This window comes from Akebia trifoliata, chromosome 7 (assembly GCF_017979445.1).
Source record: "Akebia trifoliata isolate Shusen 1 chromosome 7, ASM1797944v1, whole genome shotgun sequence".
In the NCBI taxonomy this organism is placed as follows: Eukaryota; Viridiplantae; Streptophyta; class Magnoliopsida; order Ranunculales; family Lardizabalaceae; genus Akebia; species Akebia trifoliata.
In genome coordinates, this window is record NC_141381.1 from 24149836 (window position 1) to 24166322 (window position 16487).

The 16487-nt window shown below is 34.4% G+C and overlaps 1 protein-coding gene across 3 annotated transcripts in view; it reads left to right on the forward strand.

The window, feature by feature from the left end:
- The window catches only part of SEP3 (K-box region and MADS-box transcription factor family protein), a 37283-nt gene that overhangs the window by 11168 nt on the left and 9628 nt on the right, over positions 1-16487 (forward strand). For 2 of the 3 annotated variants that reach the window (XM_086447683.1, XM_086447685.1), the window contains one exon: positions 11951-12029. In XM_086447683.1, the coding sequence (XP_086303809.1) occupies positions 11951-12029 (79 nt within the window). Of the gene's footprint in view, positions 1-8664; positions 8701-11950; positions 12030-16487 lie in introns of all 3 variants that reach the window. The other variant, XM_086447684.1, reaches the window with a different exon arrangement.

A 16487-nucleotide genomic window follows, 5' to 3' on the forward strand; every position in this document is an offset into this window, starting at 1 on the left:
GATATAATTGGAGGACATGTAATGTTAGGGTTTAGATGTTTTGTTAGTTATTATTACTACTTCCATGATTGGAAAAGATATTAAAGTTGTTTTAAATTGCTCATTTTGTAATTCTTTAATTTCCTTTTATCAGTGCTATGCAACATTGATGCAAGAAGTGAATCGGAAATTTGAAAGGTGCATAGGATCAATCAACAAGTTTCTCGAAATTTTCCTGACGACTCCCAAACTAATAATCTTCAACAACTCAAGAAATGCGACATTCGCTAGATATCCCAAAGCCTTTCAAATATATGTGACTTGAACCACAGTCTGAATGGGTGTAACAACTGCATAGCTAGTAGCTATTGTAGCTTGCAAGTCTACGTATTTAATGCACAAATTGAAGGGAGAGAAATATCTCAAGGTAATATGAACTTCAACGTTAACTTGTTAAAATGTACCTAGGGTTTCCTATACATTGGATTTCTACTCAACTCCCAACCACCCATATTTAATACAAATATCATAATACCTAAAAGTAAGTAAACTAATCAAATTAATAAACTAACCTAATACATAGGTAAATTACAAAGACATTAAAATTTCCTATCTAACTCCCATTCCCAAAAAAATAACAATTTTCTAAGTAAAAACATCCGCAAAAGCTTTGGGTCATCCTATTTATTTAGGTTCAATAAACTAAGGCATTGTTTTTGATTGAAGCAAGATCCCAAATTCTCAATTTACTTAATGATGCGAATTAAAGATGAAACCTTTAGATCCTTAACTCCCTCAATTATGTGAATCTCGAGGTTAAATCTTAACGTATTCTTTTTTTTGATAGATTAAAGGAAATAAATACAAGTGGTAGATTGAGATAACCTACCAAAGGGAAAAACAAAGATAAAAACAAGAAAAAGAAACAACCCGGAACTACGGCTCCGACAAAATATAAAGGCAATCCTATCAGTCTAGGAAGTCCTCAAAGAAAACCCCTTTAAACTCCTTAAAGATCTTACACCAAAAATAAAGGAATCCAAGGATCTACAAAAATAACTCTTGGCATGAAATAGACTTCCTTTCAAACGTTCTAGCATTTCTTTCCTTCCAAAGATCCCATGTAATCGCGAACGACGTTAAAGTCCAAAGCAACCTCTTGGAGAGAAGAAAGCTCTTCTCCAACTGGTACCACCCCATCAAAAGATCTCTTATTGAACCCATCATACAACACTCCACACCGAATAAGTATAAGAAATGATCCCAAATATCCTTTGCCACTAGGCAATGCAAAAGAAAATGATTAGTCGACTCCTCATTACCCACACACGTACAAAAATAGTTCGGACCGCAGAAATAGAAGGCACTCTAGGCTCCCAAACCGTCTCTTGGGAAAAAGCAAAATCCCCACTCCTATTTAAATCATTATAGAACTCTCTCATAGAAAACAACCCATTATTATTAGTAACCCAAATTATTGAATCTTCCTCATCCATCCCTCCAGTAACATTAACAAGAAACCTCCAATAACTCCCAATCATTCAACTACCTCCTACACCCTAAGTCCAAAATAGAGCCTCCAACATCCCTCTCGCGAAAACTTGTAATCGAAAGATTTTTTTTTTCCTTGGGATGGCAAACAAATATGGGAAACTTTCCTTCAAAGGACCCACACTCCACCAAGAATCCTCTCAAAATCTGACTTTATAACCCCTCCTACCCTTAAAAGCCACCCTCTTTTTGAATTTGGGAAGAACCTTAAGAATACATTTTCAAACACCACAACCATTTGGGTTTTTAGCTACACTACTCTCCTATCCGAAGGAGTCTTCCCCTAATTTTGTCGTTATCACTTTACGCCATAACCCTTCCTTGTCTACTTCGAACCACCATAGCCATTTCCCTAACAATACACCATTTAAGGACCCCAAATTTCTTAACTCAAGATCCCCCAAATTCTTAAGCATACACACATTTTTCTAGCTAACCAAGTGAAGCTTATTATCCCCTTCTTTGTCATGCCACAAAAAATCTCTAAAGAGTTTATCCATCTTCAACTCCACACTTTTGGGAATCGAGAACAATGATATAATGCAAATGGGTATACTAAACAAAACACTTCTGATCAAAATAAGCTTACCACATTTGGAAAGGTACCTAGCTTGCCATGTGTTGAACCTTCTTGAAATCTTCTCAATCACCGGTTCCCAAATACTTTTATACTTATAAGGGGTTCCCAACGGTAATCCCAAGTAAGATGATAGAAAAGAACCCACTAGGCACCCCAATGAATTTGCAAGAAAATCTACATCCACCACTTGACTCACTGGATACACTCAACTCTTATGTAAGTTCATTGGTAGCCCCATAATAAGTTCAAAGCAACATAATAAACTTCTAAGGAATCTAACTTGATTACTGTCGTCATCCAAAAAGACCAACGTGTCATCTGCAAATTGCAACTGCGTAACCAACAGCCCCCTCGCACTAGAACAGAAACCACTCAAATCACCATTATCCATCGCCTTGCCAATCATCGTCCCCAAGGCCTCAACCACCACCAAGATCGAAAAAGGAGAGAGCAAGTCCCCCTAACGCAAGCCCCAAGAACACTTGGAAAAATCTTTCAGGCAACCGTTAACTAGGATGGAAAAAGAAGAAGAATACACACATTTCATAACTCAATAAATCCACTTATGCCCAAAACCCACCCATTCATTCTAGCAAATAACGCAAGCATCCCCAACTAAAGTGAACATAAGTTTTTTTCAAATCTATCTTACATACAACACCCGACAACTTAGATTTGAATCTTGAATCTAAGTATTCGTTAGCAATAAGAACCCCATCTGTGATCTATCTCCCCCACAAAAAGGCCCATTGGTTAAGACCAATGTCCACATTCATCAACTCTTTCATTCTCGTAGCCAACATCTTAGAAATGATTATATAAATAGCATCCACCAAGCTTATAGGTCTAAGATCCACAATATCTTCCACCCTAACCTACTTTGGCACAAAAACAATAAGTTTTAAAGAACCCCAGAGTGAACCCATCCAGCCCTAACGCTTTATCCCAACACAAATTAAAAAGAGTTGCAAAAACTTCCTCTTCCGCGAACGGCCTCTCTAACCACCCTCTCTAAGTATCGGAGATACAATCAAATAGCAACCCATTAAGCTTGGGCTACACTTCGTGAGATTTCGAGTATTGAATGAGTCAATGATGTTGTGCTTCAGGTAAAGATTGTTGTGTTGTGGTTAGATGAGACATGTGGTAGCTTGAATGAGCACCATGTGTACTGTTGCTCTTGACACCTCTTGTGTTGAGATCGGACACGTGGCAGTGTGAATAATCACCATGTGTATAATTGCTATTAACTCCTTTTGGGTTGCATGCTTCTATAGTCCCCCTCAAATTAGATTGTTGTGCAAACCAAAGCCCTAGTTTGACTTGTAAGTCTTCAAAGGAACATCATGGTAATGCATTAGTAACAATGCCGATAACCTAATTGTCAGATGAGATAAAATGGGTGACTAAGGAACCTAGTGCCATTTTCCCCTAACAAAATGATAGTCAATCTCTATGTGCTTCATCCTAGTATGAACTACGGGGTTGGCAGTCATGTGTAAGAGCGATGTGTTGTCACAAACAATGTAGGTGGTTGGACTAGACGAAGACCAATATAGTGCAAAACAAAAGAAAGACATATGAGTTCTACAACGATGATGCAAGGGCACAATATCTGGACTCTGTGCTTGAACGAGCTACCGTCGATTGCTTCTTAACATTCCATGAGATGCAATTACATCCCAGATATGTATAGAAACTTGTAGTTGATCGACGAGTGAAAGAACACCCCGCCTAATCACCAACAGAAAATCCATAGAGAACTAATGGATTATGAGATTGAAATCAAACACCATAGATGATCGTTTTGTGAATATAACGAAGTATTCGTTTGACAAGCTAGAAATGGAAATTGGTGTGATTCTGCATAAATTGGCAAACATAATTTACATTGAAGGAAATGTCCAGACGTGTAAAGGTTAAGAATTGCAATGCACCAACAATACTTCTACAGAAATCAGGATCATGAAATAGATCATCATTACTAGTAGGCAACGATAGAATTTTGGCTGTCATTGGTGTGGACATACCTTGCAATCTTGCATTTGTGCTTGTTCCAGAAGGTTATAAGCATACTTAGCTTGATTCAATAATGATCCACTAGAAAATTAATGAACTTGCACACCCAAGAAGTAATGCAAATAGTCATGGTCTTTCATGGAAAACTCTTGATGGAAACGAGTCACAAGTTCATTAAGAAAACTAGGATTATCACCTATCAAGATGATAGCATCGACATATAATAATAAAAGAATTGTTCCACGAGTATGTTAGCAGATAAATAATGATGAATCAGCTAAGCTACAAAAGAATTCCATCCTAAGGAAGTGTTTGTTTGCGATATTTTTCAGCGCTTATTGTTGAAAAAAAAATAAATTCAGCACTTTTTGTCAAAATAGCGCGTTTGTTTACTCTATATTTTCAGCGCTTATTGCTGAAAATAAGTGAAAAAAATTCAGCACCATTTTGATGCTGAAAAAAAGTGTTGAAGCAGTAAGCACTTTGCTTTTTTTAACACGGACAAGTATGCCCTTCATTTTTTTGAGCACGGATAAGTATGCCTTATACTTAAAAGGAAATTACCTCTTATATCCCATGGATAAGTATATAAGCACCCCACAAATTAATAAACCCACACCATGCCTAAATTATTTGGTCTTATATGGGTTAAAAGTTTTGGAATAAGTTGATTTTTTATGGGGATGATCTCTACAATGAGGAGATCATCCTCACCAAAAATCAGCCCATCCAGAAACTTCTAACCCTATCAAAACAAGTTCAAGAATCGTAAATCGTCCCTTTTTTTTAAAAAAAATTATTTTTGACAGGTTAAAAGTTTCAAAATTAACTGATTTTTGGTGAGGATGATCTCTAGATCATATAGACTATCCTCAATAAAAATTTGCTCATTCCAAAAATTTTAACCGATATAAAATAAAAAAATTGGTTATGGTGTGGGTTGCCCTTATTAATTCATAGGGTGCTTTTATAATTTCACATCCTTCATTTCCATCGAAAATTATTCATCCAAAAGTAAGTTCTTTTAATGTTAATTTCAAATTTTGGTGACTTGTATGATATTATTATTTTTAATTTGAAATTTGTGAGCTTTTATAAATAGAAATTATTATTTATAAATTGAAGATTTGAGTATTATTTATTATTTAAAAATGAATTGTATTTTAATTTTATAAGAAATAATATATTTTATTGTGTTTGATAAGAAATAGGCATTTGAAACATGCAAACAATGTATAATATGATTGTAAGGGTAACAAAGACAATTTACCAGCTTTAACAATGTGTAACAAACATGATTCAGCTTCTAAACAAATAAATTTTTCAGCACTTAAATTCAGCGCTTATAAGTTTCAGTGCTTAATGCTACTCAACACTTATTTTTTTAGTTTAACAAACAGCACCTAAGTAAGAAGGTGCTAAAATGGTCAAACCAAACACGTGGAGCCTGACAAAGCCCATATAAGGCCCACTTGAGGCTGCAAATATAATCTGGTCGATTGGGGTCTGTTAACCCGGGTGGTTGCTCCATGAACACCATGTAGAAAAGTATTTTTAACGTATAGTTGACAAATATCCCAATTGTGGGCTAGGGCCACAATAATTATCATACATATTGTTGCTTGTTTAATGACAGGAGAAAAAGTTTTAGAAAATTCAACTCCTGGAACTTGATTGAACCCTTTTCTGACCAATCGTGTCTTCAGACACTCTAGTGATCAATTTAAGTGAAGTTTGATTTTAAAGACCCATTTGCACCTTATAATGTTCATAGTAGGTTACATTTGATTAATTCCCAAATACCATTTTGATGAAGGGCCTAAATTTTTCTTTCATAACAGATAGCCAACCATGATGTTTTAGAGCAAGCTTAACTGATTTTGGTTCAGGATGTATCTCAATTGAAGCTAAGAAGTATTTCGAATTTGGCTTAACAACAATTTTCATGCGTGTTTCCATAGAATGAGATGGTTGTGCTGAGGTGATTATGATAGTGGATGGATCAACAGGTGGTTAATGGACTACTTATGAAGTATCCATTGCCCCATTTGTAGATAATGAACCATCATTAGTTGGGGAGGAGCATTGTGAAGCATTAAGCAATCAATCAATCATATGCGACAGTTTCACAAGATCTCATTGACAAAGGTTGAATAGATGGGAGGTTAACATCGTAAGTGTTTTGAATGTGATTCGGATGAGATGACAAAGCAACATCATGATCCACCATATCTATAAAAGAAAAATGAACTATAAATGATGGTGATGCCTCTTCTGGTACCTCTAAAAACCATTCCACAAAACTTGGTATCTCCTTATTAGGATTAGTGGAAGAAAAAAGAGCCCTTGGATTTGTAAATGGACAAGTGCTTTCATCAAAAACCACATGACATGAAACGAATACTCACACCATTGGTGGATAATAAGAACGATAGCCTTTGTGTTGCTCATTATAGCCAAGAAAGATGCAAGGAAGTGATTATGGATAAATCTTTGTTTTATCATAATCCCGTAGATACGGAAAATATCTACAACCCGTAACTCTTAGTGACCCATAATATGGTTTCTTACCAAATAATTTTTCAAATGGGGATTTCATGTTCAACACACGAGAAGGAAGCCTATTAATCAACCACAAACTATGCTAGATGCTTCCACCCAAAACCGTTTGGGGATGTTGGGGTATGTCTTCTATTTTTGTATATGGAGAGTTGTCATGGATTCAACCCGAATCTTTTGATGATCTATTAACGACCCATTTGACCCGTTTAATTAGTAATGTGTGGGGTTTCCATATGCAAAATATTGGGCCCATTTGGTTTGTTTTTTAAATCCGACTCGTTTAATCTCTTTGTAACCCTAAGTATATAAAGAGTAAGAGATGAAACCCTAAAGAGGTGTGAGAGATATACAAGAAGCATAGAGAAATTGTAACCCAGTTCTTCTTTGGTTAATATAGTGAAATCGCCGTTTTTACCCATGGACGTAGGTCGATGCTTTGACCGAACCACGTAAATCTTGTGTCTTGTGAGATTCTTGTGTTCTTGTTGATTTATACTTCGGATCTTAAGGTTCTTTCTAACAGGGGATATTGCTATGAAACATCATTGTTTACCCAAGTTCCATGATATTCCTATGTTTCTACTCTGTTAGTCCATTATGTTATGGGTTCTTAGGACATGCCATTTATGTTTCATTCCATTAGTTGTCAAATAAGAGCCAAAATCCTTGTCATTGAATTCACCACCTTTGTCAGATTGGAAAATCTTTATTTGTTTCTCAAATTGTGTTTGGATAAATTTGTGAAAATCCATAAAACATTGAAGAAAATAAGATTTATGTCGTAGTGGAAAATACCGTGTAAATTGAGTACATTCATCTATGAAAACCACATAGCAATGAAATCGTTGACATGACAACTACTAAAAAGTGTCCTATTTTATAAACTTCTAGAAATTAATTTATTCCTTCTTAGGTAATCAGCGATTTGTGCATGTGGGTGCCCAAGACATTGATGCCAAGTGTGATTGTTTGCTACTCAAAATCTTGAAGAGAATAAAGCCATCTTCCCCCTTTGTTGCAAAACATATAGGTCTCCACACATATTTCCCAATGCAATCATTGATCTTGTTTCCTTGTTCTTTATCACAAATCTAGTAGATGAGAACTCAAAGATATATGGATATTAATATTTGGAACTACCAAAACATTGTTCAACTTCACCCGATCATTATCAATGTTGCTAGAAGTTGAACTGACATGCGTAATGTCTAAAACTTCATCATTACCAACCATGATTTTTTCTAGACCATGATATGGAATAAGAGTTTCGAGCTTACAAGTTTCATCAGTCATGTGAGAGGAAGCACCCGTATCTGGAAACCATGCATTATTCTGGCTATCTGAAAGCAACATGGCAGTAGGAGCTTGAGGAACATCTTCAGGTTGATAGATTTGGTTGAAGGGGTGCCAGCAACGGATACTTGCGTATGATTTGGTCTATAGCAAATCTGGCATAAAGCACCATTCTCTCTCTCTGAACGTGTGGACTGAGTATTGTGATTAGGCTTTTCTGTTGAAGTTGATCGAAGTTTACATTCTTGAGATGCACCACGATTTAGCTTCTATCCAGCTTGGGTAAAGCCGTGGCCTTTTGAAGTAAAGGATCCTTGACCCAGATGTCCTTTCTTGTTGAAGTGTCTATTTCCACATTGGTAATGTTGACCAAAGAAGTCAACATTGGCATTTGTTGCAATACTATTTTCAGAGCTATGAAAATTCTTAACATTGTAGTGACAAAAAGTTGATACCCAGGCCCAAGACCATTAAGAAGTGAGAAGAACTTGTTTTGATTACTTACAGGCTTTCCAATGGTTGTTAAATCATCACATCAACTCTTAAAAGTCTAAATATATTCGGTAATAGATCAATTGTCTTTTCAATGTAGTTGTAATTGTTAAATTAAAAAAATAATTCCCTTTCTTCGGATTCTTGAGCAAAGGAATCTAATAAAGTATTCCATACCTTGGATACAGTCTCAAGTCCGACGATAATTCCAAGAACGTCTTCTGGTAAGGTCCTATAATCCATCCACGTAGAAAAAAATATGAACGAATCCACGCAGCATAGTCGGGATTATCAATCATTTGATTTTAAGTTGCATCTTCAGTGTCTATGTTCATGACGTTCTGTTTAAGGATGGGAATTTTTTGTTGGATTAATGTGGGATTTATCCTAATGTTTGAATGGAAGTTGAAGTAAAAGTAAGAGTTAAGAGGTTTGCTTGTAAGTTGTAGTGTAAAATTTTAGTCCCACATCTGATAGAAACAATTAAAGAGTGTAACTCTTATATAGAAGTTCTCATATAGTATAGTAAGTATGAGAAAGATATGGGTCAAGCCAACACGCACGTGAGGGCCCATGGGTTCTAAAAGGCATTTGAATCCATTGGTCCGAAAAACCTTAGTACTCACGTGGGTGCGTATGAAAGACTCACTTTTGCTAAAAATTTCTAAGAGACACAAATGATGTTACAACTCTACAGACATGTGTGTCTGTTCAAACAGTCACAACCCAAACATACTTTTCAACAATCTTGGTTACTGTCCAAAGAGACATTTCTAATTATATAAATTCTCATTTGGTCCCTCTTTTGCATTCATTCAATTTTTGAGTTCTTATTTGCATAGTGCCCTTCTGTTTTCAAGAATTTTTTCTGTGTGTCCTTGAAAGTACAATTCACAATACAAGTTCAATTGTACATGTATACTAGGAGTGTTGCCTTGTACACATGTGTAATGTTGTATACTACAAGACTGACGTCCAAAAATTGTTAGCACATCACAAGAGCGAATTTTGTCTTAAGACTATTATGTCCAATACAAGCCTCGCTCATTTCAACATTAACATAGTATTTTACGGTATTTATAATTTATTTTATTGTTTTATTTCACATCATTTTTTGTTTATTTTCTCTAATATCACATCATAGAAATAATATTTTTTTCCATTGATAAACCCTATCATGTCTTGGCTCTCAATGAGCCTTGTTATTTGTGTCTTCCACAATAGAAAGTTTGAGTGCGTCAATCACATTGACACGAAGTTACCCACATTTATTTTGAAAGGATATGGATATTTTGAGGCAGCCATTAATGGAACTTGGTTGTTCAAAAGAATAGCTAAAAAAACTCAGACTTACCGTCTCCTTGGTGCAAGGTCTGATACCATAAGGACTTTTATAAATTAAAAGGCTTTTTTGTAAATCTCTCCAACTCAAGGTGAGTTGTGAGAGTATGTTTGTCACTATTTAAAGAGAAGAATTACAACTGTTATCCTCCTAATAGGGAGGAGAATATTTACAGAATAAAGGGATTTTCTAGCTACAATTTGAATGAGTAGGTAACAACAATTTGAATTAATTGAATGAGTCAATGCTGTTGAGCTTCAGGTAGAGATTGTTTTGTTGTGGTTAGATGAGACATGTGGCAGCTTGAATGAGCACCATGTGTACTGCTGCCGTTGACACCTCTTGTGTTGAGATCAGACACATGGCAGTGTGAATAATCACCATGTGTACAGATGCTATTTAACAGCTTTTGGATAGCATACTTCTATAACTTTAACATCAACTTTTCAAAATGATCATAAAAGGACCAATTACAGAAATTTCTACTCAACCCTCAGCAACTTACATTTAATACAAATATTCTAATACTTAAGAATTAGGAAAATTAATCTAATTAATAAAATAATGTTACTCTCTAAAGTATTACTTTATGATCTATAGTATTAAGGTATCTGGAGATGCATCAAATCATATAGGATTAGATGGTGTAGTTAGGGTAGTTAGTAGCAAGTAACTTGTAAATAATTTCTTTTCCAATTTTATGGATTCTTACCGAAAAGCACAACATCCAGATATTCTCATCATCTTGAGTTTTTCCATGCTATCAGAGCCATGATCAACTCCTCTCTTGCAATTTGGCTGGTCATGATAATTGTTGCCCTATCATATTTCACTACATTCTTCTTTCATTGTCTAGTATCTTCTCATTCCCTTGGTCAATAATTGTACTCTTTTATTTCATAATTTATTCTCCCTCAACATCATAAACGTAGTCCATCTGATGACCTTCAATTCTTCACTTTCATCATTCATAATTTATATAGAAAAATAATCAAATCACATGATCCAATCAATTTGCTTTTGGGAGCGATCATGCCAGACCAGATCTAGTGGGCCACTGGCTTCAATTGACGAAGAGAGTGAGGTGACAAAGATACACTTCACAGATATAGTGTCCCCCGACAACACGATGGATGTTTTCTCACCAATATCGACCTCTACGTCAATTATAGCATGCTTGATATTAAATGTAACTAACCTCATGTTCCATTTTCAAAAGAACATACAATTACAAAATAATAATAGAGATTGGTAACATTTAGTAAATGAGAATTATAATATAAAATGTTAAAACTCAAGATAAGGATGATTAGTTTAAGAAACATAGGTTTAGGTGGTTATAGAACTTCTCAATTTTCTATTTAATGGAGCATCAAGTGCATTGATATCATGTAATCAATCATACATTCCTTATTCAAAGGAACATATGTGACTGTTGGAGGATATCATCAATGTATGATCTATAGTATAAGGTGTATGGAGATGCATTGAATCATATTTCATGTTAATGAGGACTATATGATGTAGTCAGCGTAGTTATTAAGTTATGCAACTTAGTTGTAACTAATCTCTTTTATTCTATTTATATGATTCTTACTTGAGAACACAACATCCTAGTATTCACATCATCTTGAGTTTTATCAAATACCACTCAAACACATTCTTTTTTTCACTCATTTCTATTGATGAAGGCATTTTTCTTTCTGAACAATCGTCGTTGATTCTAACCAACTACATATTCTAGGATTTTTTATGGGGTGAATTACCATTTCGTGAGCTGAAAATGAGTAATTTACGATTCTGGCTAACTGTTCATTTTAATTACCAAAGCATGAATAATCATGTTTTCGTTAAAAAAAAAAAAATTTCAGAATGGTAACAAATTCGGTGGTTTTAAAGTGCCTATTTTAAACCTGAGAAAATGTCCCTTTATACATGTGAAATAGTCACTTTAAAAACATCAAGATTCGTTGTCGTTCATGGTTTGGTAATTAAAATGAACAGGGATCTGGAATCGTAAATTTGTCGAAAGTTTATTATTTTTTCGTAAATATCCCTTCTTTTTTTTATGAGTATCCAACATTATAGATGCTTTGTTTTCATTTGATATTTTTCTCTTTGTTAATTTCTAGCATGTTCAAGACTCTTGAACGATATCAGAAATGCAACTTTGGAGCACCAGAGCCGAATGTATCCACAAGGGAGGCCCTGGTAAGCACTATTTCCTCTATTTTCATTTAGAGTTTATGTTTACTGTTAATCTTTTCTTTACTATGCAATATTTCAATTTTACTTCTTTAGTCTACTTCAGTCAAGAATTCATCTTTCTTTCAATAAACCACTTGGAATACTAAATTTTCAGTGAAATACATGAAAGTAGATAATCAGATATGGTTTCAAAATATTTACAAAACGTTAGAATTTACCCCGTGAAGTAAATAATATTGTTACATAAACAGATAAAATTGTATGGTTCAAAGTGTAAATTTACCTTTAATACCACTGCATTCATTCTAGTAAAAAACCAAAGAAATTTAAAGGTAAATTTACAATTCGAACTGGAAAATTTTATCCGTTTGTGTAAACAAATTATTAAGTTAATCTAATATTTTGAAAACTTTTGATTTTGAAACCATATCAAGTTGTTGTTGTTGTTGGTAATCTGATTTTTATTTCCTGATTTATTTAATTTTCTCCAATAAAAATTTTAGTGTCTGCACCAACATGCCAACTCATGAATATACAATTTTATGATCTTCACATCCGTAATTAATTAATTAAAATTTATGTAATCCTCATATATGTATTGTAACTAACAAGTGGCTCCTTTATTCCTTAGAAATTGTTTGAACAGATAATTTTTCATCCATTATCAAAATAGAAATCCTTTACTGCCCCAAAGTAATACCTCCGAATGTAGATTTTTGGCTTATTGAAGTAAACTTTAAAGGTTTTAATGTTTAAGGTTACTTTATTATTAGTAGGAACTTTTACGAGAATGTGATCAACTTTTGACAAAATTACGATTCTGAGTCACTATTAATTTTAATTACCAAAATGTGAACGTTAAAATCTCGCAGATTGAAGTGACAATCTCGCAGGTTTACCACTTTTAGCAAGATCGTCACTATATAAACCAGTGAGATTGCCATTTCGAGGAAAAAAAACCAGCAAAATTGTCACTTTAAACCTGAGAGATTGTCGCTTGAAAAATCTGTGATCTCGCACATTCATGTTTTGGGAATTAAAATGAACAGTCAGCCGGAATTGTAATTTCATCAAATTCGACTAAGGAAATAGTTATTTACCCTCATTAGTAAACTAATGGGTATGATTCAATTGGACAAAGCCATGGCTACAATGGACCATGAGATAAGGACTTTATATAGAAATCCATTTTAGAGGTAAATCAAAATAGTTTGGTGAATATGTAAGATTTTCTTCTTAAATAGCGAAGGAAATCATTTGGTTCTCCCTTTAAGAGTGTATTAAAATTCTGTAGTTAAGGAGTTCAGCCAGATCTCCACATTGTCCCTATTTGTAAGCTAAGTTTTCATTATCTTTATAAAACAACCCAAATTTGAGCTCTCTCAACTGTTAGAGACGTAGATGTTTCTTGACTGTATATAAGACAGTTTTCTTATTGTTTTAGGAAACTTTAAAATAAAGCCTTACAAGAAAAAGAACAACATAATACATATTTTCTTCCTTTTACGAAAAAGGTCATTAAGGAGACTTGCTAAACTGTGTGAACCATGTTGTAACCTTTTAATTTTTTGTGACCGTGTTGGTTTTGTAACTGTGTTGGTTAACATGTTTTGATTCAAAGCTTTATGAGCCGTTGGCCTCAATTACCAACTGTTGAGTTCTCTTCCTGAAACCAACCCAACAGTCACTTTGAATGGGTTTGATGCCCAACAGACATTTTGCAATGGTTAAAAGTGACCATTGAGTATCTATATAAGTTGGATGCTTCAACCCATTGAGACACAGAATTTTCCCTGAAAAGAATTTCAGAATTTATCTTGTCTTCAATTACCATTCAATCTTCAACAACAGACGACAAGTGAGAATTGTTTGAGTTCGTTGTACACCCATCAAATTTGAGTGCACAGTTTATGGGAAAACAATTAGACTGTTGAATCCTAAAAGTTGGGTGCCGGACGTCCTATTGCACCAATGCGATCATTCTAGAGGCAGTGAATTCTACTTTAAGGAAAGTGGATGCAATCTATGCCTCAGTCATTCATCTAAACTGATAAGTCGTTCATACTTTCTTTATATACATTTAATTCACAATTTCTTCTACGATCTCTTTTCTCTTCTTCCAAGATCATCGAACCTATCATTTTTACAACAAGCTTAAAGTCAAACTCATAGAAATTAAAATCTTGGAAAATGGACTTTAAAATTGAACATGTGAGACCTGAATTTCTAAAACCTGAACCTTTTAACGGAAAGTTTTTCTGAAGATGGAGGCAAAAAATGTTTTTTTTCTTGGAAACTCTTAACATAGTTTTTGTCTTGACCGAACCTCAACCAAACAAAGAGAATCAAGAAAGCCTAGCCACATGGAAAAAAGCAGATAGTATATCAAGAATTCTCTTGCCAATAGCCTTTATGATATCTATTCCTTCTATGCTAGTGCTAAAGAACTATGGGATGCATTAGAAAAGAAATATGAGATTGAAAATGCCGGATCAAAAAAGTATGCAATAGAAGGATTCTTAGAATTTGCTATTTTAGATGATAAGCCAATTTCTGAACAAGTTAATGAATATCAAAATCTTGTTCATGAATTGACATATGAAGGAATTAATCTACCAGAACCTTTTGTTGTTGGATCTCTTATTGAGAAATTACCATTAGTTGGAATGAGTACAAGACCAATCTAAGACAAAAGAAGAAGGATAAGACTCTTGAAGAATTGATTGTTCATATCAACATAAGAAGAAGAAGTTTATATGGGACAATCCGAAGGGTTTATTGTTCCAAGAAAAGAAAATAACTTTGTAGGCTTGTTAAATCTTTATATGGACTAAAACAAGCACCAAGACAATGACATCAAAAATTTGATTCAGTTTTAATTTCAAATGATTTTATTATTAATGATTGTGAAAGATGTGTATATAGTAAATTTAATGATAAATTGGGTGTTATCATTGGTTTATATGTAGATGTTATGTTGATAATGGGTACTAGTTTAAAATTTTTGAGACAACTAAGGACTTTTCAAAGTTAAATTTCGAAATGAAAGACTTAGGAGAAGTGGATGTGTTGTTAGTCATAAAAATATCTAGGTGTAATGAAGGATTTATTTTATCTCAATCCCATTACATAGAAAATTTGTTAAAGAGATTTGGTCACTTTGATAATATTCCAAAAAGGACTCCCTTTGATCCTAATATCAAATTAGTTGTAAACAAAAGTGAAAGTGTTTCACAGAAAGAATATGCTAGGATAATTGTAAGTCAAATGTATTTAATGAATTGTACTAGACCTAACATTGCATTTGCGATTGCAAAAATGAGTTGATTTACTAATAATCCTAATAGGGATCATTGGTCTGCTTTAGTTAAGATTCTCAAATATTTGAGAGGGACTATGGATTTGGGTCTTCATTATTGTGGATATCCTAGAGTACTTGAAGGATATAGTGATGCTCCTTGGATTTCAGAAGCAGATGATTATAAATTTACGAGTGGTTATATATTCACTCTCAGTGGTGGGGCAGTCACTTTGAAGTCTTCCAAGAAAACTTTAATGGCTTGATCTACTATGGAGTCCGAGTTTATTACCTTAGAAAAGGTAGGTAGAGAATCAAAGTGGTCGAAATTTTTTTGATGGGGGCATTCCACTGTGGGAAAAACCTATGCCACCTATTTCTATACATTGTGACAATCAGGCTACGATAGCTTGAGCTAAAACTCACTCTTATAATGGGAAGAGTAGACATATTCGTCTAAGACATAATATTGTTCGACAATTATTGATGGATAGGCTAATAACCCTTAGTTTTTTGAAAACAGATAAGAACCTAGGCAATCCTTTGACGAAGCCACTAACTAGAGAGTTAGTGCGGAGCACATCGAGGGGAATAGGACTTTAGTTTGAAAGAAATAAGTGGCCTGTGATGGGAATCCAACCTATGAGAATGGAGATCCCAAGAAATAGGTTTAATGGGTAAAAACAAGTCACTGAGCTATTTGCTAATAGCACTAGGATTTAAAATCTTGTATCCCTGCCTATGATGTAGTAGAGTGCTTACTGTGATAATGAGAAGGTGAGTTATATTGGCACAACCCAGCATCTCAACCTGAATTGTGGGACTCAGAGAAGTGATTGATCCAAGATATGCTCTTGTTTAGAATCAAGATTTGCTCAATCAATTTGTTGAGATTTCCTTAGGTAGTCAAGCTACCATTTCGGGTTGAAGTTGTTGCCATAGATATGATCCAAAATATGCTCTTAGAGAATATCCCAAGATATTCTCTGTTTAGAATCCAAGATTTGCTCAATCAATTTGTTGAGATTTCCTTAGCTAGTCAAACTACCATTTTGGGTTGAAGTTGTTGCCATTGATACCCCTTCATCCTTCAACATCTCTCCACTATTGTAGCATGAATTGTGGGAGTTTTGAACCTTATCACTTCTTTGAGTCCCACAATT